The following is a 24652-nucleotide window of genomic DNA, read 5'->3' as shown; positions in this document are numbered from 1 at the left end:
TTGCTCTGTTGTGCTGCGACCTTGTCTAAAACCTGCTTGTTCTTCTGATATGATGTTGTCTGCTATCGGTTTTAGCCGGTTTAATAAGGGGATACGGATATGGCTTGTTGTGTGGTATATGCGTCCAGTACAGATGATCGATGGTCTCCCTACCCTCCACTATCCCCGCTTGTCCTGGGAGGAAGTTTGGGCTAGGGTGCAATAAACTTGAAAAAAATATTCAAAACATTAAAAAAAAAATTTACACATTGGACAAGCGAATGTTTCAATATTAAAATTAAAAAAAAGTCTAAACGGAGCAGCTTTAACGAACATCTACTACGTACATTAGGATTCCAAAATATATTGTACATTTAGGCCTACTTCTAAAAGAAAAACGCGAAAATTATGTCTGTATGTTACTTTTCTTTGTCCTTATAACCGAGTTAAACCGTTCCGGATCCCAATTGGGATGCTTTCAGCGCTTCCCTAGACCAAATCTTGCTAAAAAAGGGAAGGGGGCGCAAATGAAATTGTTTTCACAGCTAGTAAACGTTTGAGAAACACGGATCTACAGTTTATTATGGAATATTAAGGTACATTATAGTTAGTATAATTGAGTACGCATTTTAGCATGTAGGCTAAATGATGTATTTCAATAAATCTCAAAAGTGATTCTCTTGGCAAAAACATTATCTATATATAGCCTACCTTACCTAAAGACATGCGATATTTTGTTCTCTTAGTTAAAACAGAAGTCATAGCTAATCAATTTTTCGCCAAACAAAACTGTTATAAGTGAATCTGAAACACAATAGATGTCAGAACACAAACGGCTTTAAAAAAATGACTGTTATAGCCTTATAGGCTACAGCAAGTCCTTTTTTTATCACGAGAAACTTTAGCATTTTGTAGAAGCGAAGTTTTAGATTGTGACTATATAATAGGCCTATATATTGTAGATATTTTGAGCTAGGTAATACACTCTATAGTTATTCTTATTATTTGAGCGCAATGTATTTATGATATTACAATTTTTGTTCCTAGAATAAAAAAGGGGGGAGGGGGCGCCAAAAAATGGCGTGTTACAGATACACTGCCCGTTTTTAAACAGTTACTTCAAGATATCTAGTCTATCCTGACTTTAACATCTTCATTATAGTGATGTTTTTATTTTAAAAACTCGATTCTTTGACAGTAAAGTATATCTACTTCAGTTTACTGGATATCGACGAGCGGTACCTGTTGAAAAAGGTTTGAAAAGCACTTATCTAGATCTAGATCTACTGGGTAATAGTTGAAAGCAATCGTATATTTACTAAATTCTTTATCACTTAGCCGAAATTCGTATCTATAGTTTTGTATATAAATAACAAAATGGCGAGTGTTTTGCTTTCACACTCACAGCATTCGCAGGTTGAAACTTTAAAGAGGCGTAAGAAACAAACTAAAATTCTAAAAAAATAAATAAACTAAAAATTCTTTTGTCTGTTCGCGAACATTTATCTTTATCGGATGAAGCAACACGGGTAAATGTCTTAATAGTCTAAACTGTTCTAGATCTAGTAAAATCTAGTACCATAATAATGATAATTAGTATTTTGTCTAAGTCAAAGAGTATAGTAGTACAGTAGTACTAGTAGTTAGTAGTAGTACTACTAAGTACTAGTAGTAGGTAGTAGTAGTAGTAGTAAAATCTACTCTAGTAAATCTAGTAACTATTGTTTCTATTCTAGTTAACGATGATTTTACCGTAAGTAGATTTTAGTAGATCTAGACTCTAGACGTCTAGATAGATTATCAATATCATATCTAGTTAATCTAGATCTAGTAGATAGTCTATGTCTATATGGATCTCTAGACTCTATTACTCATAAGTTAAATTATTATTATATATAGAGAAATCTAGGTCTAGAATATTGACCTTGAGGCACTAGTAGACTAGAGGACAAGTTTAGATTAGATTTTATTATCTTATCTAATGTAGATTTAGATCTAGAATATATTCTATCTCACAGTATCTGTATTACTATTATTATATCTAAATCTATCATCTGGATGATCTAGCCATGGGCATGGGCGCCCTCAGGATTTTTCACAGAGTGCAAGCTGCTAACCATGGCTCAAAGTCTTAGCCTCAACAGTAAACATTAAATACTCTATTTATTCATGAAATAAAAAAACAAACTAAAAACGTGAACAAAATCTTCAATGTACACATTCATTGTTAACTTTATCAGTGAGGACCGTGCTTCCCTACATTCGATCAAACGAAAACTGCAAATGTTTGGCTGCTGAAACTGTCAATAACTTTACTAAATATACTAATGCATTGATTTTCGTTGCGATGGACAAGCTGCTGATGATCGCTTATCGAGTAGTTCTGATATTCTTCTTTGTATTGCAGCTTTTAGGATGAAGACAAAACAAGTTGAACTGACCATTATTATTGCTCGAAAAGCGAGACATATGAAGCAAGTTAAGAATCAAGATATGTAATGTAAAGCCATGTTCTCTAATAACTCCCAAAATCCAAACATGTTTTTTTTTCTCAGTGTGTCTGTCGACTGCGAAATTCTCAGCAGCAGCAACTCAATATTTGGTATCAGGCTTTTCTGCCAGCAGTCTCTTCTTCCTCAAGATGACATTTCTGACGTGTTCCTTAGGATGGTCATGTTGGTTTTTGATTATGTCATTAAGGATGTGCTGTTGAGCGAAAAGACTACTACACAGTGGAAACTGGTTCAAGAACAGATGACTAATTAACAACAATGAAAAGACAAATCAGAAACAAGAGGAGAGGCATTTACTACACATGTGCAGTTTGTTTGGTTTTATTTACAGTAATTATTTTAAGATCCGCCAAACAGTCAAAGATCTCAAAGTTGAGACTTAAATCTCGAATGGATTCTTATTCTTATTTTTCAGTTGATTGTGTCTAACACAAATAAGGTAAATTTAAATTTAGCAACAACGCTATTGTTAGGGACAGTTACAGAAAAAGAATACTAGCCATCAGTAGGACAGCCTTGGGCAGCAATGACATTAGACACATGCAGTGCGTTTCTCTGAACCACAATTTCTTCACTAAAATACCCAGCAAATGTAGTTAATTCATGATGTATTTCAGGTGATATACTTTCCATATTTCACAGGCATAAAGCAATAGTAATCTAATGTGGTGTATAAAATACAAACATGCTCAATGTGTGAAGCACCATTAAAGAGTGGCAACACAGTTTTTCTGATATACTGGGAGATGTGCATTTGTACAAACTTTTTAAAGGGATTTGAGTTTTTCTTTGATCATCAGATAAATATTTGATAAGCAAATAGTCCTTTTTTCTGAGAATTAATTGCATTTTTTTTGTGTAGAGATAGGGACACCTCAAACACCCAACAGCTCTGTAAAAAGATCTATATCTTACATCAGAAGAACACTTTTTAAAAAATAACATCTATGTATCCCTTAATATTTTTTCAGATGGAACTGAAGCATCCCACATGCACAATAGCAATGAAGAGAACTATGAGAGAGGATATGAATTGTGGCTTATGGTTAAAGCCAAAAAGGTATTTGGTGCATTATGTAACCAATCATCCAAAAACTGTAAAATGTAGCATAAGATGAATACAATGTGTTAAAATAAAATAGTTATCAAACTGTTTATTATATTAAATTTTAATATATTTTATTTTGCTGCAGAGAAATCAAAATATTAAATTGTATGGCCTTACTTGGGCATTTTCTGGTTGGATTGGTCAAGGCACACATAATCCTTATACAAATGTTTCTCTGACAGCTTACATTGTTTGATGGATTACTGGAGCTAAAAGAAGGCATAATTTAACAATAGTCTACATTGGGGTAAGTTTCCGTAGCTGCACCTACACTTTCCATGTTCTTATGTATTGGTTTTCTCTCGACTGTTTTTGTTGGTCTTTCTATTACATACACAATTTAGTTCATAATATAAATATATTTTTATTTAACTCTATCTTTGTTTTTGAAATTTTTTGTTCTGTTAGAAGGCCTGCATACAACATTTATTACACATCTGTGTTTTCTCTCTCTTTGCAGACTTTAAGAAATGCATTAGATTTAAATGGCTTTCAAAAACATTTTAATTATAGCACATGATGGAGGATGGGATATTGCTCATGACATCTTAAAAGATAAAAAATTAGCTAATCTATTTTATGCTATTGGGTATGTTGGTTACGTTTCTTTTGCAAAAGCTAGTGATGATGAGATAGAAACATATATATACAATGGGATGCCTGAATCAGCCAGGAAAAACAATGACTAAGTAGAGTTTAATAAGCTTATTAACATGCATGACTAGCTTGATCATGAAATGCATAGGAGATAATTATATTCTCTTTTGAAGTAATGCCTGTAATATAGAAGATATGAAGATTGTGTTGTCCTATTCTTTTTGGTCTTCCTCTGTGCCTTGTGCCTGTGGATTCCCATCTAAAGACTGAATAGCTCTTTTGTTGGCATTTTTATTTTAGATGTAACTTATCTATTGTTCACTATTCATTAAGTTTTGAAAGTGGTTTTCTGAGTTTGGAAAGACCTAATCAACTTCCTAACAAACAACTCTGCTAGCTTGTGAACTAGGTGAACATATAAGGATATCTAGCATGTAATAACTTCTATGAAACTTTTAAAAGAATAAGTATGTTATTATGAGCTTTTTTTTAAAGTAAAAGCATATATTAATATATTTAAATAGATTTTGCATTTTGGAAAGTGTTATGCAAAAGTGATTCTGTTCACATCTGCCATTATCCAAGCACATATGATTCTCCTGAGGCTTACATCACTGGAAAAAGTCTTTCGGCCTCTGAAGATTACAGTACATGTAATGCTGCAAATGGAGGAGGATGCTGGGCCAGGTAAACACTCTATAACATAATGACATAGTGAATGAAATAAAATTGTATTGTAATTTTAGTCTAAAATAGTGATATATATATATACAAATATATATATATATATAATATTTACATATAAGTATACAGTATAAGCCAGTTCCTGAATTAGCTTGTTACAATGCACATTGGCCAAGAAATACAGCCAAAGTTTAAAATTCTGGATAAAGTCATCTCTATTTTACTTTGGCTAGCTATTTCCTGTATAGGCAAAAGATTGGCAGCAATTCTCTCTGCAAATGATGATGTGCTGATTCATAATAGAACATTTGACATTTTTAATCATGGGTGGTTGAGGGGGGTTGCTAAGTGGTTAAGTGCAGTTGCTTTAGAGCTAAGGGTTTTCAGGTTCAAATCTTGTTGAAGATTGCTTTTGAATTTCAGGATTTTAGAATGCCTTGGGTCAGTGCAATTCTAATGGGTATCTGACATTAGTTGGGGAAAGTAAAGAAGGTTGGTCGTTGTGCTGGCCATATGATACCTTTATAACAGTAGGCCACAGAAACAGATGACATTTACATCATCTGCCATATAGATTGCAAATTCTAAAAGGCATTCTTTTTACATTTTAATCTTTTCTGAGCAACTAAATTGATGATCATGTTAAATCAACATTTGATTTAAAAAAAATAATTTCTGATTTACTTTGATGCAAGTAAAAGCTAATATTATAAGCATTACTCACCATAGTCAAATTATGAACTTTTATAAAGTATGCTAAGTAGGCTTAGCAAAGCATAAAAAAAGAATATTTGCTATTGACCTTTTAGAAAATTAAAACAAAAAAAAATGTTTGTGCCAAGATCATTATACTATAGCTTTTTATTGTATTGCATGCCACCTAAAAAAAGTTTGACATTCTGCATGATATCTACTGAGGTCAATGAAATATGGAAAAGGAGCTACAAACTAAGTACATTAATGACACCAAAAAAAAAAAAGAATTAGAAGATAACTACCATGTCAGACAAAACTGTATAATTTTAAGAAAGGCCTAACTTCTAGCTATGACCAATTGTTACAAAGAATACATTTTATTACTTAATTATCAGAAAGAATGTCAAATTAGGTAGGAGGTGTGGTGGCCGAGTGGTAAAGTTGCTAGCTTCTGAACCAGGGGTTTCAGGTTTGAATTCTGGTGAAGACTGGGATTTTTACTTTCTGTAATGTCTTAGTGTCAATGATTAGATTGAGCATGGTAATGACTTATGTCAATGAAAACATTGAAAATGGTAATGAGTTAGTGTCAATGATTACATTGAGAATGGTAATGACTTAGTGTTATTGATTGGATTGAGAATGGTAATGTCTTAGTGTCAATGATTAGATTAAGAATGGTAATGACCTAGTGTCAATGATTAGATTGAGAATGGTAATGTCTTAGTGTCAAAGATTACATTGAAAATAGTAATGTCTTAGTGCCAATGATGACAGTGAGAATGGTAATGTCTTAGTGTCAATGATTAGATTGAGAATGGTAATGTCTTAGTGTCAATGATGACTTTGAGAGTAGTAATGTGTTAGTGTCAATGATTACATTGAGAATGCTATGTCAATGATTACTTTGAGAATGGTAATGTTTTAGTGTCAATAATTAGATTGAGAATGGTAATGACTTAGTGTCAATGATTACATTGACAATGGTAATGTCTAAGTGACAATGATTACATTAAAAATGTTATGTCAATGATTAGATTAAGAATGGTAATGACTTAGTGTCAATGATTACATTGAGAATGGTAATGTCATTTTGTCAGTGATTACATTGAGAATGGTAATGTCTTAGTGTCAATGATTAGATTAAGAATGGTAATGTTTTAGTGTCAATGATTACATTGAGAATGGCAATGCTTTAGTGTCAATGATTACATTTAGAATGGTAATGTCTAAGTGTCAATGATTACATTGAGAATGTTATGTCAATGATTAGATTAAGAATGGTAATGATTAGTGTCAATGATTAGATTGAGAATGGTAATGTCTTAGTGTCAATGATTACATTGAAAATGAAAATGTGTTAGTGTCAATGATTAGATTGAGAATGGTAATGTTTTAGTGTCAATGATTACATTGAGAATGTTAATGTCTTATTGTCAATGATTACATTGAGAATGCTATGTCAATGATTACTTTGAGAATGGTAATGTGTTAGTGTCAATGATTAGATTGAGAATGGTAATGTCTTAGTGTCAATGATTAGATTGAGAATGGTAATGTCTTAGTGTCAATGATTAGATTAAGAATGGTAATGACCTAGTGTCAATGATTAGATTGAGAATGGTAATGTCTTAGTGTCAATGATTACATTAAGAATGTTAAGTCAATGATTAGATTAAGAATGGTAATGACTTAGTGTCAATGATTAGATTAAGAATGGTAAAGTTTTAGTGTCAATGATGACTTTGAAAATGGTAATGTGTTAGTGTCAATGATTACATTATGAATGGTAATGTCTTAGTGTCAATGATTAGATTGAGAATTATAATGTGTTAGTGTCAATGAAAAGATTATGAATGGTAAAGTTTTAGTGTCAATGATGACTTTGAAAATGGTAATGTGTTAGTGTCAATGATTACATTGAGAATGGTAATGTCTTAGTGTCAATGATTAGATTGGGAATGGTAATGTCTAAGTGTCAATGATTACATTGAGAATGGTAATGACTTAGTGTCAATGAGAACATTGAAAATGGAAATGTGTTAGTGTCAATGATTAGATTGAGAATGGTAATGTTTTAGTGTCAATGATTACATTGAGAATGTTAATGTCTTATTGTCAATGATTACATTGAGAATGCTATGTCAATGATTACTTTAAGAATGGTAATGTGTTAGTGTCAATGATTAGATTGAGAATGGAAATGTGTTAGTGTCAATGATTAGATTGAGAATGGTAATGTTTTAGTGTCAATGATGACTTTGAAAATGGTAATGTGTTAGTGTCAATGATTACATTGAGAATGGTAATGTCTTAGTGTCAATGATTAGATTGAGAATGGTAATGTCTTAGTGTCAATGTTTAGATAGAGAATTATAATGTGTTAGTGTCAATGATTAGATTAAGAATGGTAAAGTTTTAGTGTGAATGATGACTTTGAAAATGGTAATGTGTTAGTGTCAATGATTACATTGAGAATGGTAATGTCTTAGTGTCAATGATTAGATTGAGAATGAAAATGTCTTAGTGTCAATGATTACATTGAGAATGGTAATGTGTTTGTGTCAATCATTAGATTGAGAATAGTATTGTCTTAGTGTCAATGATTAGATTGAGAATTGTAATTTCTTATTGTCAATTATTTCATTGACACTGGTAATGTCTTAGTATCAATGATTACATTAAGAATGGTAATGTCTAAGTGTCAATGGTTATGTTGAGAATGTTATGTCAATGATTAGATTAAGAATGTTAATGTTTTATTGTCAATAATTACATTGAGAATGGTAATGTCTTAGTGCCAATGATTACATTGAGAATAGTAATGTCTTAGTGCCAATGATGACAGTGAGAATGGTAATGTCTTAGTGTCAATGATTAGATTAAGAATAATAATGACCTAGTGTCAATGATTAGATTGAGAATGGTAATGTCTTAGTGTTAATGATTACATTAAGAATGTTAAGTCAATGATTAGATTAAGAATGGTAATGACTTAGTGTCAATGATTACATTGAGAATGGTAATGTTTTAGTGTCAATGATGAGATTGAGAATGGTAATGTTTTAGTGTCAATGATTACATTGAGAATGTTAATGTCTTATTGTCAATGATTACATTGAGAATGCTATGTCAATGATTACTTTAAGAATGGTAATGTGTTAGTGTCAATGATTAGATTGAGAATGGTAATGTCTTAGTGTCAATGATTAGATTGAGAATGGTAATGTCTTAGTGTCAATGATTAGATTAAGAATGGTAATGACCTAGTGTCAATGATTAGATTGAGAATGGTAATGTCTTAGTGTCAATGATTACATTGAAAATGGAAATGTGTTAGTGTCAATGATTAGATTGAGAATGGTAATGTTTTAGTGTCAATGATTACATTGAGAATGTTAATGTCTTATTGTCAATGATTACATTGAGAATGCTATGTCAATGATTACTTTGAGAATTGTAATGTCTTAGTGTCAATGATTAGATTGAGAATGGTAATGTCTTAGTGTCAATGATTAGATTAAGAATGATAATGACCTAGTGTCAATGATTAGATTGAGAATGGTAATGTCTTAGTGTCAATGATTACATTAAGAATGTTAAGCCAATGATTAGATTGAGAATTATAATGTGTTAGTGTCAATGAAAAGATTATGAATGGTAAAGTTTTAGTGTCAATGATGACTTTGAAAATGGTAATGTGTTAGTGTCAATGATTACATTGAGAATGGTAATGTCTTAGTGTCAATGATTAGATTGAGAATGGTAATGTCTTAGTGTCAATGTTTAGATAGAGAATTATAATGTGTTAGTGTCAATGATTAGATTAAGAATGGTAAAGTTTTAGTGTGAATGATGACTTTGAAAATGGTAATGTGTTAGTGTCAATGATTACATTGAGAATGGTAATGTCTTAGTGTCAATGATTAGATTGAGAATGAAAATGTCTTAGTGTCAATGATTACATTGAGAATGGTAATGTGTTTGTGTCAATCATTAGATTGAGAATAGTATTGTCTTAGTGTCAATGATTAGATTGAGAATTGTAATTTCTTATTGTCAATTATTTCATTGACACTGGTAATGTCTTAGTATCAATGATTATATTAAGAATGGTAATGTCTTAGTGTCAATGATAACAGTGAGAATGGTAATGTCTTATAGTCAATGTTTACATTGGGAATGGTAATGTCATAGTGCCAATAATGACAGTAAGAATGGTAATGTCTTAGTGTCAATGATTAGATTGAGAATGGTAATGTCTTTGTGTCAATGATTAGATTAAGAATGGTAATGTTTTAGTGTCAATGATTACATTGAGAATAGTAATATATTAGTGTCAATGATTATATTGAGAATGGTAATGTGTTAGTTTCAATGATAAGATTGAAAATGGTAATGACTTAGTGTCAATGATTACATTGAGAATGGTAATGTTTTAGTGTCAATGATGAGATTGAGAATGGTAATGTTTTAGTTTCAATGATGAGATTGAGAATGGTAATGTTTAAGTGTCAATGATGACTTTAGAATGGTAATGTCTTAGTGTCAATAATTACATTAATAATGTTATATCAATGATTAGATTAAGAATGGTAATTTATTATTGTCAATGATTAGATTGAGAATGGTAAAGCCTTAGCATCAATGATTAGATTGAGAATGGTAATGTCTTAGTGTCATGATTTGATTAAGAATGGTAATGATTTAGTGTCAATAATTAGATTAAGAATGTTAATGACTTAGTGTCAATGATTACATTGAGAATGATAATGTCTTAGTGTCAATGATTACATTGAGAATGGTAATGTCTTATTGTCAATGATTACATTAAGAATGCTATGTCAATGATTACTTTGAGAATGGTAATGTGTTAGTGTCAATGTTTACATTAAGAATGGTAAGATCTTAGTGTCAATGATTAGATTGAGAATTTTAATGTGTTAGTGTCAATGAAAAGATTATGAATGGTAATGTGTTTGTGTCAATAATAAGATTGAGAATGGTATTGTGTTAGTGTAAATGATTAGACTGAGAATGGTAATGTGTTAGTGTCAATGATGACTTTGAAAATGGTTATGTGTTAGTGTCAATGATTAGATATAGAATGGTAATTTCTTAGTGTCAGTGATTACATTGAGAATGGTAATGTATTAATGTAAATGATTAGATTGAAAATAATAATATCTTAGTGTCAATGATTAGATTGAGAATGGTAATGTTTTAGTGTCAATGATGAGATTGAGAATGGTAATGTTTAAGTGTCAATGATGACTTAAGAATATTAATGTCTTAGTGTCAACAATTACAATAATAATGTTATATCAATGATTAGATTAAGAATGGTAATTTATTATTGTCAATGATTAGATTGAGAATGGTAATGCCTTAGCATCAATGATTAGATTGAGAATGGTAATGTCTTAGTGTCATGATTTGATTAAGAATGGTAATGACTTAGTGTCATTAATTAGATTAAGAATGTTATTGAATTAGTGTCAATGATTACATTGAGAATGATAATGTCTTAGTGTCAATGATTAGATTAAGAATGGTAATGTTTTAGTGTCAATGATTACATTAAGAATGTTAATGTCTAAGTGTCAATGATTACATTGAGAATGGTATGTCAATGATTAAATTAAGAATGGTAAGGACTTAGTGTCAATAATTACATTGAGAATGGTAAGATCTTATTGTCTATGATTACATTGAGAATGGTAATGTCTTAGTGTCAAAGATTAGATAAAGGATTGTAATTTTTTAGTGTTATTGATTACATTGAGAATAATAATGTCTTAGTGTCAATGATTACATTAAGAATGGTAATGTTATGTGTCAATGATTACATTGAGAATGGTAATGTTTTAGTGTCAATGATTACATTGAGAATGGTAATGTCTAAATGTCAATGATTACATTGAGAATGTTATGTCAATGATTAGATTAAGAATGGTACTGACTTAGTATCAATGATTAGATTAAGAATGGTAATGACTTAGTGTCAGTGATAACATTGAAAATGGAAATGTGTTAGTTTCAATGATTATATTGAGAATAGTAATGTTTTAGTGTCAATGATTACATTGAGAATGTTAATGTCTTATTGTCAATGATTACATTGAGAATGGTAATGTGTTAGTTTCAATGATTAGATTGAGAATGGTAATGTCTTAGTGTCAATGATTAGATTGAGAATGGTAATGTCTTAGTGTCAATGATTAGATTAAGAATGGTAATGACCTAGTGTCAATGATTAGATTGAGAATGGTAATGTCTTAGTGTCAATGATTACATTAAGAATGTATAGTCAATGATTAGATTAAGAATGGTAATGACTTAGTGTCAATGATTAGATTAAGAATGGTAAAGTTTTAGTGTCAATGATGACTTTGAAAATGGTAATGTGTTAGTGTCAATGATTACACTGAGAATGGTAATGTCTTAGTGTCAATGATTAGATTGAGAATTATAATGTGTTAGTGTCAATGAAAAGATTATGAATGGTAAAGTTTTAGTGTCAATGATGACTTTGAAAATGGTAATGTGTTAGTGTCAATGATTACATTGAGAATGGTAATGTCTTAGTGTCAATGATTAGATTGAGAATGGTAATTTCTTAGTGTCAATTTTTAGATAGAGAATTATAATGTGTTAGTGTCAATGATTAGATTAAGAATGGTATAGTTTTAGTGTCAATGATGACTTTGAAAATGGTAATGTGTTAGTGTCAATGATTACATTGAGAATGGTAATGTCTTAGTGTCAATGATTAGATTGAGAATGAAAATGTCTTAGTGTCAATGATTAGATTGAGAATGGTAATGTGTTTGTGTCAATCATTAGATTAAGAATAGTATTGTCTTAGTGTCAATGATTAGATTGAGAATGGTAATTTCTTATTGTCAATTATTTCATTGACACTGGTAATGTCTTAGTATCAATGATTACATTAAGAATGGTAATGTCTAAGTGTCAATGGTTATGTTGAGAATGTTATGTCAATGATTAGATTAAGAATGTTAATGTTTTATTGTCAATAATTACATTGAGAATGGTAATGTCTTAGTGCCAATGATTACATTGAGAATAGTAATGTCTTAGTGCCAATGATGACAGTGAGAATGGTAATGTCTTAGTGTCAATGATTAGATTAAGAATAATAATGACCTAGTGTCAATGATTAGATTGAGAATGGTAATGTCTTAGTGTTAATGATTACATTAAGAATGTTAAGTCAATGATTAGATTAAGAATGGTAATGACTTAGTGTCAATGATTACATTGAGACTGGTAATGTTTTAGTGTCAATGATGAGATTGAGAATGGTAATGTTTTAGTGTCAATAATTAGATTGAGAATGGTAATGACTTAGTGTCAATTATTACATTGACAATGGTAATGTCTAAGTGACAATGATTAAATTAAGAATGTTATGTCAATGATTAGATTAAGAATGGTAAAGTTTTAGTGTCAATGATGACTTTGAAAATGGTAATGTGTTAGTGTCAATGATTACATTCAGAATGGTAATGTCTTAGTGTCATTGATTAGATTGAGAATTATAATGTGTTAGTGTCAATGAAAAGATTATGAATGGTAAAGTTTTAGTGTCAATGATGACTTTGAAAAGGGTAATGTGTTAGTGTCAATGATTACATTCAGAATGGTAATGTCTTAGTGTCAATGATTAGATTGAGAATGGTAATGTCTTAGTGTCAATGATTAGATAGAGAATGGTAATGTGTTACTGTCAATGATTAGATTAAGAATGGTAAAGTTTTAGTGTCAATGATGACTTTGAAAATGGTAATGTGTTAGTGTTAATGATTAGATTGAGAATTATAATGTGTTAGTGTCAATGAAAAGATTATGAATGGTAAAGTTTTAGTGTCAATGATGACTTTGAAAATGGTAATGTGTTAGTGTCAATGATTACATTGAGAATGGTAATGTCTTAGTGTCAATGATTAGATTGAGAATGGTAATGTCTTAGTGTCAATGATTAGATAGAGTATGGTAATGTGTTAGTGTCAATGATTAGATTAAGAATGGTAAAGTTTTAGTGTCAATGATGACTTTGAAAATGGTAATGTGTTAGTGTTAATGATTACATTGAGAATGGTAATGTCTTAGTGTCAATGATTAGATTGAGAATTATAATGTGATAGTGTCAATGAAAAGATTATGAATGGTAAAGTTTTAGTGTCAATGATTACATTAAGAATGTTAATGTCTAAGTGTCAATGATTACATTGAGAATGGTATGTCAATGATTAAATTAAGAATGGTAAGGACTTAGTGTCAATAATTACATTGAGAATGGTAAGATCTTATTGTCTATGATTACATTGAGAATGGTAATGTCTTAGTGTCAAAGATTAGATAAAGGATTGTAATTTTTTAGTGTTATTGATTACATTGAGAATAATAATGTCTTAGTGTCAATGATTACATTAAGAATGGTAATGTTATGTGTCAATGATTACATTGAGAATGGTAATGTTTTAGTGTCAATGATTACATTGAGAATGGTAATGTCTAAATGTCAATGATTACATTGAGAATGTTATGTCAATGATTAGATTAAGAATGGTACTGACTTAGTATCAATGATTAGATTAAGAATGGTAATGACTTAGTGTCAGTGATAACATTGAAAATGGAAATGTGTTAGTTTCAATGATTATATTGAGAATAGTAATGTTTTAGTGTCAATGATTACATTGAGAATGTTAATGTCTTATTGTCAATGATTACATTGAGAATGGTAATGTGTTAGTTTCAATGATTAGATTGAGAATGGTAATGTCTTAGTGTCAATGATTAGATTGAGAATGGTAATGTCTTAGTGTCAATGATTAGATTAAGAATGGTAATGACCTAGTGTCAATGATTAGATTGAGAATGGTAATGTCTTAGTGTCAATGATTACATTAAGAATGTATAGTCAATGATTAGATTAAGAATGGTAATGACTTAGTGTCAATGATTAGATTAAGAATGGTAAAGTTTTAGTGTCAATGATGACTTTGAAAATGGTAATGTGTTAGTGTCAATGATTACACTGAGAATGGTAATGTCTTAGTGTCAATGATTAGATTGAGAATTATAATGTGTTAGTGTCAATGAAAAGATTATGAATGGTAAAGTTTTAGTGTCAATGATGACTTTGAAAATGGTAATGTGTTAGTGTCAATGATTACATTGAGAATGGTAATGTCTTAGTGTCAATGATTAGATTGAGAATGGTAATTTCTTAGTGTCAATTTTTAGATAGAGAATTATAATGTGTTAGTGTCAATGATTAGATTAAGAATGGTATAGTTTTAGTGTCAATGATGACTTTGAAAATGGTAATGTGTTAGTGTCAATGATTACATTGAGAATGGTAATGTCTTAGTGTCAATGATTAGATTGAGAATGAAAATGTCTTAGTGTCAATGATTAGATTGAGAATGGTAATGTGTTTGTGTCAATCATTAGATTAAGAATAGTATTGTCTTAGTGTCAATGATTAGATTGAGAATGGTAATTTCTTATTGTCAATTATTTCATTGACACTGGTAATGTCTTAGTATCAATGATTACATTAAGAATGGTAATGTCTAAGTGTCAATGGTTATGTTGAGAATGTTATGTCAATGATTAGATTAAGAATGTTAATGTTTTATTGTCAATAATTACATTGAGAATGGTAATGTCTTAGTGCCAATGATTACATTGAGAATAGTAATGTCTTAGTGCCAATGATGACAGTGAGAATGGTAATGTCTTAGTGTCAATGATTAGATTAAGAATAATAATGACCTAGTGTCAATGATTAGATTGAGAATGGTAATGTCTTAGTGTTAATGATTACATTAAGAATGTTAAGTCAATGATTAGATTAAGAATGGTAATGACTTAGTGTCAATGATTACATTGAGACTGGTAATGTTTTAGTGTCAATGATGAGATTGAGAATGGTAATGTTTTAGTGTCAATAATTAGATTGAGAATGGTAATGACTTAGTGTCAATTATTACATTGACAATGGTAATGTCTAAGTGACAATGATTAAATTAAGAATGTTATGTCAATGATTAGATTAAGAATGGTAAAGTTTTAGTGTCAATGATGACTTTGAAAATGGTAATGTGTTAGTGTCAATGATTACATTCAGAATGGTAATGTCTTAGTGTCATTGATTAGATTGAGAATTATAATGTGTTAGTGTCAATGAAAAGATTATGAATGGTAAAGTTTTAGTGTCAATGATGACTTTGAAAAGGGTAATGTGTTAGTGTCAATGATTACATTCAGAATGGTAATGTCTTAGTGTCAATGATTAGATTGAGAATGGTAATGTCTTAGTGTCAATGATTAGATAGAGAATGGTAATGTGTTACTGTCAATGATTAGATTAAGAATGGTAAAGTTTTAGTGTCAATGATGACTTTGAAAATGGTAATGTGTTAGTGTTAATGATTAGATTGAGAATTATAATGTGTTAGTGTCAATGAAAAGATTATGAATGGTAAAGTTTTAGTGTCAATGATGACTTTGAAAATGGTAATGTGTTAGTGTCAATGATTACATTGAGAATGGTAATGTCTTAGTGTCAATGATTAGATTGAGAATGGTAATGTCTTAGTGTCAATGATTAGATAGAGTATGGTAATGTGTTAGTGTCAATGATTAGATTAAGAATGGTAAAGTTTTAGTGTCAATGATGACTTTGAAAATGGTAATGTGTTAGTGTTAATGATTACATTGAGAATGGTAATGTCTTAGTGTCAATGATTAGATTGAGAATTATAATGTGATAGTGTCAATGAAAAGATTATGAATGGTAAAGTTTTAGTGTCAATGATGACTTTGAAAATGGTAATGTGTTAGTGTCTATGATTACATTGAGAATGGTAATGTGTTAGTGTCAATGATTACATTGAGAATGGTAATGTATTAGTGTCAATGATTAGATTGAGAATGAAAATGTCTTAGTGTCAATGATTAGATTGAGAATGGTAATGTGTTTGTGTCAATCATTAGATTGAGAATAGTATTGTCTTAGTGTCAATGATTAGATTGAGAATTGTAATTTCTTATTGTCAATTATTTTATTGACACTGGTAATGTCTTAGTATTAATGATTATATTAAGAATGGTAATGTCTTAGTGTCAATGATAACAGTGAGAATGATAATGTCTTATAGTCAATGTTTACATTGGGAATGGTAATGTCATAGTGCCAATAATGACAGTAAGAATGGTAATGTCTTAGTGTCAATTATTAGATTGAGAATGGTAATGTCTTTGTGTCAATGATTAGATTAAGAATGGTAATGTTTTAGTGTCAATGATTACATTGAGAATAGTAATAATTTATTGTCAATGATTAGACGGAGAATGGTAATGTGTTTAGGAGTGTCAATGATTAGATTAAGAATGGTAATGACTTAGTGTCAATGAAAACATTGAAAATGGCAATGTGTTAGTGTCAATGATTAGATTGAGAATGGTAATGTTTTAGTGTCAATGATTACATTGCGAATGGTAATGTCTAAGTGTCAATGATTACATTGAGAATGTTATGTCAATGATTAGATTAAGAATGGTAATGACTTAGTGTCAATGATTACATTGAGAATGGTAATGTGTTAGTGTCAATGATTAGATGGAGAATGGTAATGTGTTAGTGTCAATGATTAGATTGAGAATGGCAACGACTTAGTGTCAATGAAAACATTGAAAATGGTGATGTGTTATTGTCAATGATTAGATTGAAAATGGTAATGTTTTAGTGTCAATGATTAGATTGAGAATAGTAATGTCTTAGTGTCAATAATTAGATTTAGAATGGTAATGTCTAAGTGTCAACGATTAGATTGAGAATTATAATGAGTTCGTTTTAATGATAAGATTATGAATGGTAATGTGTTTGTGTCAATGATAAGTTTGAGCATTTTAATGTGTTAGTGTCAATGATTACATTAGGAATGGTAATGTCTTATTGTCAATGATTAGATTGAGAATGGCAATGTCTTAGTGTCAATGATTAAATTGAGAATAGTAATGTCTTAGTGCCAATGATAACAGTGAGAATGGTAATGTCTTACTGTCAATGATAACATTGAAAATGGTAATGTGTTAGTGTCAATGATTAGATTGAGAATGGTAAGGTTTTAGTGTCAATGATGACTTTGAGAATGGTAATGTGTTAGTGTCAATGATTGCATTGAGACTGGTAATGTCTTATTGTCAATGATTAGATTGAAAATAATAATGACTTAGTGTCAATATTAGATTGAGAATGGTAATGTTTTAGTGTCAATGATGAGATTGAGAATGGTAATGTTCAAGTGTCAATGATGACTTTAGAATGGTAATGTCTTAGTGTCAACAATTACATTAATAATGTTATGTCAATGATTAGATTAAGAATGGTAATTTATTAGTGTCAATGATTAGATTGAGAATGGTAATGCCTTAGCGTCAATGATTAGATTGAGAATGTTAATGTCTTAGTTTCAATGATTACATTGAGAATAGTAATGTCTTAGTGCCAATGATAACAGTGAGAATGGTAATGTCTTAGTGTCAATGATAACATTGAAAATGGTAATGTTTTAGTGTCAATGATTAGATTGAGAATGGTAATGTTTTAGTGTCAATGATGAGATTGAGAATAGTAATGTTTAAGTGTCAATGATGACTTTAGAATGGTAATGTCTTAGTGTCAACAATTACATTAATAATGTTATGTCAATGATTAGATTAAAAATGGTAATTTATTAGTGTCAATGATTAGATTGAGAATGGTAATGCCTTAGCGTCAATGATTAGATTGAGAATGGTAATTACTTAGTGTCAATGATTTGATTAAGAATGGTAATGACTTAGTGTCAATAATTAGATTAAGAATGTTAATGACTTAGTGTCAATGATTACATTGAGAATGATAATGTCTTAGTGTCAATGATTAGATTAGGAATGGTAATGTTTTAGTGTCAATGATTACATTGAGAATGATAATGTGTTAGTGTCAATGATTACATTGAGAATGTTATGTCAATGATTAGATTTAGAATATAATGTCTTAGTGTCAATGATAAGATTAAGAATGGTAATGACTTAGTGTCAATGATTACATTGAGAATGGTAATGTGTTAGTGTCAATGATAAGATTGAAAATGGTATTGTGTTACTGTCAATGATTAGACTGAGAATGGTTATGTGTTAGTGTCAATGATTAGATGTAGAATGGTAATGTTTCAGTCTCAATGATGACTAAGTTTTGGAGGATGTTAGGGGGAGCATACCAGTTTACAATAACTTCTATTAGTGACCATAAAAAGAGCAATTAAAAAAGGATTATAAGTTAACCAATTACAATCTTAGAAGCCCAACTACTAAGTTTTCTAAGTAGTAAACTCACTTTAATTTTTATAATAACACTTTGAAAAAGTTTTCTCTATTAAATCAATTATTTTGTATGAGTCAAACAAACATGGTAAAAGGAGAAGAATCACAATATAATCATATGTAGTGTAAACAAAATGTTACTTCGTGACCAAATATTTGATAATTTGACTAAAAAAAAGCACAAAGTCATTGTATTCACAAGAATTCATTCAATCTCATTTTCACTATGCATGAAGATAAACATATTCCCCTTTTCTAAAGACTCAATATTCAAACTTTTGCACAATGTAATCTTATATGTACACGAAGATGGCTGCAAAGTCTTGAAAACAAACAAAAAATGAACTATATCTGGATCATTAAATTAGGTTTGGTCTAAGTCTACCTTGTTTCTCAATATCTCTATTATACACTGGTAATCTACGTATAAATCATTACGCTGCTTGGCTTTGTAGCACTGGCAAAGATATTTATATATATATATATATATATATTGTTACGTTTCTCACTACCCAGGCACTCTGCAAACTGCACCACACGACACAACCAATTAAAAGAATGTGACAACTCAGGGCTAAAAAACAGTTTAATATCAAATACATCTCAGCCAGACAGGGGACCAGACAAAAGTAAATTAACTGGTACCAGCATTTTAGTACATTTTAGTTTTGAAAATGATTTTAAGGTGGTAGAGGAGACAATTGCAAGCCCGCTAAAGCTTAAAATCCGTAAATATTCACATTACCTAGCTAATCTTTGAATTAGGTTGGACATAGTTGGTGCATAAGCAAACATTAGAGTTGCATTAGAGAATAATCCATTTGGTTTATTGGCTTGACCACATAACATACGTTGAAATCCTTAAGTTGTCACAGATAAACAGTATCCATGCCACAGCAGCAATAACGTTGGAGGGTCAACAAAAAATTACAAAGATACCCTTAAGAGTTCTCTCAAGGTGTGTGAGGGAAACGATCCTTTCTCATTGCCTGAGGCCGTGAGTGTCGTGTTTCATGATATAAGGCAAGGAGCTCGGTAATCAACAAAAAACGTAGATCTAAGAATAAAAAAAACGGAAAGTGAGAAAAGAAGCAGGCATATCTGCAGCAAACCCAAGTTACCAATGCCGTCTAGGAGGTCGGCTTTTTAAAGTAAAAAATTGGACTCCATAGCCATCTTCAAATTCATAGAAAATGGGAAATAATCTCATCTTAAGTTACGAAGGAGGAGCTATATATTTAAGCTAGCTTATCTGCTCATTAACTGATTAGCTATCGGTTACGTTAATGTGCGAAATCGACATTTTGCCTCTAAATATAGGCATAATGTTCATATTAACGGTTTAAGTACTCTTAGGGTTAGGATAGGGTTGCAAGCTCCTGCAAATAACTATAAAATAATAATTAAATTTATTAAGCGCTGTTAACAAAGCACTATAAACTCTTGCAGAGCTGGGTGACAAAATCAGCTCTTCTATTAGCATATGTGATGTAATACTAAAATATGATTTTATTCTTTTTGACTCACAATCGACTGGTGTCTGGAAATTTAAGCTCCCAGTAATTTAGTCACCCGGAAATTTAGGAACCGGGAAATCGGGCACTTTTTGACAAGGCGGAAAATTAGGCACACTTCAATAGAGACTTAATTTAGAAGAAAATTGATTTTTTAGCGCATTTTATTCCGAAAAGACCAACTGTAATATTGGTATTATAATCAGGACAATGTCTGTCTTTGACAAAACAGAGACTAAGCATACTGAAGTAAGCAACAGCACTATCAGGTTACATCAATGGTAATTAGATTACTGATGGTAATTAAATAAAAAAAATATCGATTAATAAAAAAAGCTTTTGCTATGATGAAAGAGCTATATTATAGTGAGCTTTTAGCCTAAGTCTTTCGCCCCAATCACTTTGTGCATAAGCATTTCCCTGTTAGCAAGCACTGATAGTCACGTCAAAGCATATCTTCATTGGCCTACAGCGACAAGAGTACCTGTTTGATTCCGCAACGCATCTGGCCCCTGTTACAGTAAGATTCACACCTGGAAGTCATCATTCTCTGGTCAATCTGTTGTTCACGCATCCAGCTCTACGCCCCCACCCCTCACCCTGCCCGCTCGCGCAGTTTCACCCCACCCCCTGACTCCCTCCCAGCCCGCTTCCGCAGTTTCATCCATTTCTTGAACCTGTCAGTCAGCTTCAGTGACCTTGGCTACCTAGTCACATTCCTTGTACCTCGTATATTTCTATTAAATAATAAATATTTATAAATAAAATTCTTTTCTATAAAAACCTAAGTTATTTATTGCGTGTATCCTCCGGCACATACTAGATACTATGCAACAAGTCTCATAACACACAACATTACACTAGACTAGTCCACTAGATTTAGGCTTGGATCTATTTAAATTCAACATTCAATTCAGCTTTATTGAAAAATGTTTCAAGTTGTCAGCACCTTAAATCTTCATCAAAACATTTAAAATATAATTTCATAGATCTATACAATAATTCCATCATATGTAGTCCTAAATCTATTTAAATTCAATTTTGATAACATAAAAAAATATATACCTAGATTTACGCTTTATCATGTTATTGTTGTCATTTTAATTTGAGAATAATAGTACTCTCCCCCCCCCCAATTCCCTATGTATTCCTATTATTTCTATTTGTTTTGTTTCTTCCTCTCTGGGTTCCAGTCTAGTCTTGCAATGTTGTCTGCTGTTCTTCCCATTGTGTGCCCAATGCATCCCCATGTGCATCATTTGATTAATTAGTTTAGTTGTGCTGTCTGGTTGTTTAGGCAACTCTAGCTCCTTGGTCACAGACTGAGATGTACAGATCAAACCCACCCAGTAGTGCTACCATCTGCCTACAGACTGTGATATAAATTCTAGTTAGCAGAAAGGCCCAGACCTGACTTGGAGCCGGAGTCAGGGCCTCCTGACCTGCTAACACTTTACTTTTTATTTCTAAAAATAGATGGTTTTAAAAGATCTTTATTTAGACTACTAAACATTATTCATTATCATAGTTTATAATATTTTTTCAGATATATATATATATATATGGAGAGAGAGCATAAAGGAAGGGTCACGGATTGCAGATGTCATACACAACGGAAGCAGAAAGAAGGGTAAAAATGCAACGGCGCCTGGTGATTATATATACCCAACCTGCGATCGCAGCAGTGTATCAAGGATTGGCCTCTTTAGTCACACACAGGGTTCGTAGCGCTCCTAAAAACTCCTAAAATCTCCTAAAAAATGAAAAGTCTCCTAAAATCCTAAAATTCTCCTAAAAATTGCCGAAAGTCTCCTAAAATTTTGTCCACTCTCCTAAAATTTTTACCCAATATTTAAAAAAAAATATAATTTGGTTATTTCTTGCTAAAGATGCGGGGGAAAAACAACAACAGCGTAACTAGGCATTCAGATCGCATGACCTTACGGGCTGGCTGTGTTAATGAGCTGACCAGTGACGCGTCTACACCGCCTTTCACCCACGTGTGAAGCGCGACCTCGTGATTGAAGATGGCCTTGGCTCAAGCAAGCGTTTCACCTGGCAGTATTTTTCTGAAGTCAGCGTAGAAATGTTTGTTTCCATTTATTGTTACCACTAAAGACCCGCTAGATCTAGTCTGTAGTGACTATTGTCTATTATTAGAGCAATTACCAGACTAATTTGTAGGCTTCACCCCTCCGGGCCCTCCCTCACCTAAAATCTTCTTCTTGTAAGTGTAAGAGTGACTTCGCGTGGAAAGTCGGTAAATCTTCTAGATCTAGCTAGTATCTAGTAATAGTATCTAGATTTAGATTTAAGTTAGATCTAGTGAAGATAATTCGCACCTAACATGAAAAATCAGTGAATTTTAGTCAATTTATTGATCTCGATACATCTAATGTCTAGATTACTCTAGAAATACGCTAGATTTACGCTAAATCACTTAGAATCTAGTGGAGATAATTAGCACAAAGAAGTGAAAAGCCCGCAAATTTAGTGACTTAGATCTAGACTCTAGATCTACGGTACATCATGTGAAGATAATTCGCATACTGCCGCGAAAAGTCCGCAAATTTAGTGACTTATTAGATCTAGACTCTAGATCTACGGTACATCCTGTGAAGATAATTCGCATACTGCCGCGAAAAGTCCGCAAATTTAGTGACTTAGATCTAGACTCTAGATCTACGGTACATCCTGTGAAGATAATTCGCATACTGCCGCGAAAAGTCCGCAAATTTAGTGACTTAGATCTAGACTCTAGATCTACGGTACATCCTGTGAAGATAATTCGCATACTGCCGCGAAAAGTCCGCAAATTTTAGTGACTTAGATCTAGACTCTAGATCTACGGTATATCCAGTGAAGATAATTCGCATACTGCCGCGAAAAGTCCGCAAATTTTAGTGACTTAGATCTAGACTCTAGATTTACTCGAAATCACTAGAATCTAGTGAAGATAATTCTCACACAGCCGTGAAAAGTCCGCAAAATTTAGTGACTTAGAGTTGAAGTCCGCGAATTGTAGCGAATTAGCATTAGAGTCTAGATCTTCTGTAAATTTAGTGAAGATAATATTCACACAGCAGTGAAAAGTCCGCGACTTTTCTTGACTTTGATCTAGACTCTAGATTTATGCTAAATCACTAGAATATATATAGTGAAGATATTTCTCTCACAGCCCTGAAAAGTCCGCGAATTTTAGTGACTTGGATCTAGAGTCTAGATCTACTGTAAATTCAGTGAAGATAATTCTCTCACAGCCTTGAGAAAATCTGCGCATTTTAGTGACTTAGATCAATAGTCTAGATCCACAGTAGATTTAACGAAAATATTTCGCATGCAGCTGTGACGTAAAAATTATTTCACTCGTAAAAGCCAGGGAAACTATATGGTTGAAAAAGATTCTGCTATGAAAAAAAAAACGCGAATAGATCTAATCCCCCCCCCCCCAATCCAAAAGCCATTTTTTAGTAAGCAAATGTCAACTAAACATTCAAATAGACCTATATTGCCCTATATATTACTGGCTCTGTTTATGAGAAGGATTTAAGTTAGCTAATAAAAGAATAAAACATTACCTCAAATGCACACCATGACTCTAGTATCTATAAGATACACATAGGAACTAATAATGTACATTTCCATCACAAAGAATACACATTATGAAGGCATCTCTAAGAATGTTTCTTATTTTAAAAAAATGGAAAAGCAACCATTTGTAATGTTTTTAAATAAATCTTTGAAAAAAAAATGGTTGTTTGAGGTTTTGGGATGACAGTCAAGTTGTTACTTGATTAAAAGATAACTTTCATTACATTTTCTGTGGACACATCACAGCTGATAACATTGTTTCTGTGTCATATTGGCAAGATATTTATTATTTTAAAAATCAAATAACAATAATTGATTTGATAAATGCTTAGTTTTGTGTATGTTTTACTATGTATCACACAAACGAATAGGAAATACACACACACACACGTATCACACAAACGAATAGGAAATACACACACACACACATCATACATTTCATCCTTAAAAAACCTCCTAAAATCTCCTAAAATTTTGTCATGGAAAAGTGCTACTAACCCTGCACACAAGAAGTTGCAAAGGTAAAAGATCGTCTCTCCAGATGTAAAATGCCGCAGAATATA

The 24652-nt window shown here is 31.4% G+C and overlaps 1 protein-coding gene across 7 annotated transcripts in view; it reads left to right on the top strand.

Annotated features, from left to right (window-relative positions):
• Positions 1-1136: 1136 nt before the first annotated feature.
• The window catches only part of LOC129927804 (galactocerebrosidase-like), a 30757-nt gene continuing 7241 nt past the window's right edge, over positions 1137-24652 (top strand). For 2 of the 7 annotated variants that reach the window (XR_008779487.1, XR_008779488.1), the window contains exon 1: positions 24597-24610. Coding sequence is in view for 2 of the 7 variants with exons in the window: in XM_056039164.1 (XP_055895139.1) it covers positions 1357-1414; positions 3464-3552; positions 3686-3796 (258 nt within the window). In the remaining 5 variants the exon portion in view is untranslated. Of the gene's footprint in view, positions 1509-2893; positions 2932-3463; positions 3553-3685; positions 3848-4060; positions 4430-4721; positions 4950-22044; positions 22219-24591; positions 24611-24652 lie in introns of those variants that run through there. The other 5 variants (XR_008779486.1, XR_008779489.1, XM_056039164.1 and 2 more) reach the window with 5 other exon arrangements.

Source organism: Biomphalaria glabrata, chromosome 8 (assembly GCF_947242115.1).
Source record: "Biomphalaria glabrata chromosome 8, xgBioGlab47.1, whole genome shotgun sequence".
NCBI classification, from domain to species: domain Eukaryota; kingdom Metazoa; phylum Mollusca; class Gastropoda; family Planorbidae; genus Biomphalaria; species Biomphalaria glabrata.
The sequence above is the reverse complement of the archived record's forward strand: the minus strand, read 5'-3'. Positions and strand labels throughout refer to the sequence as shown.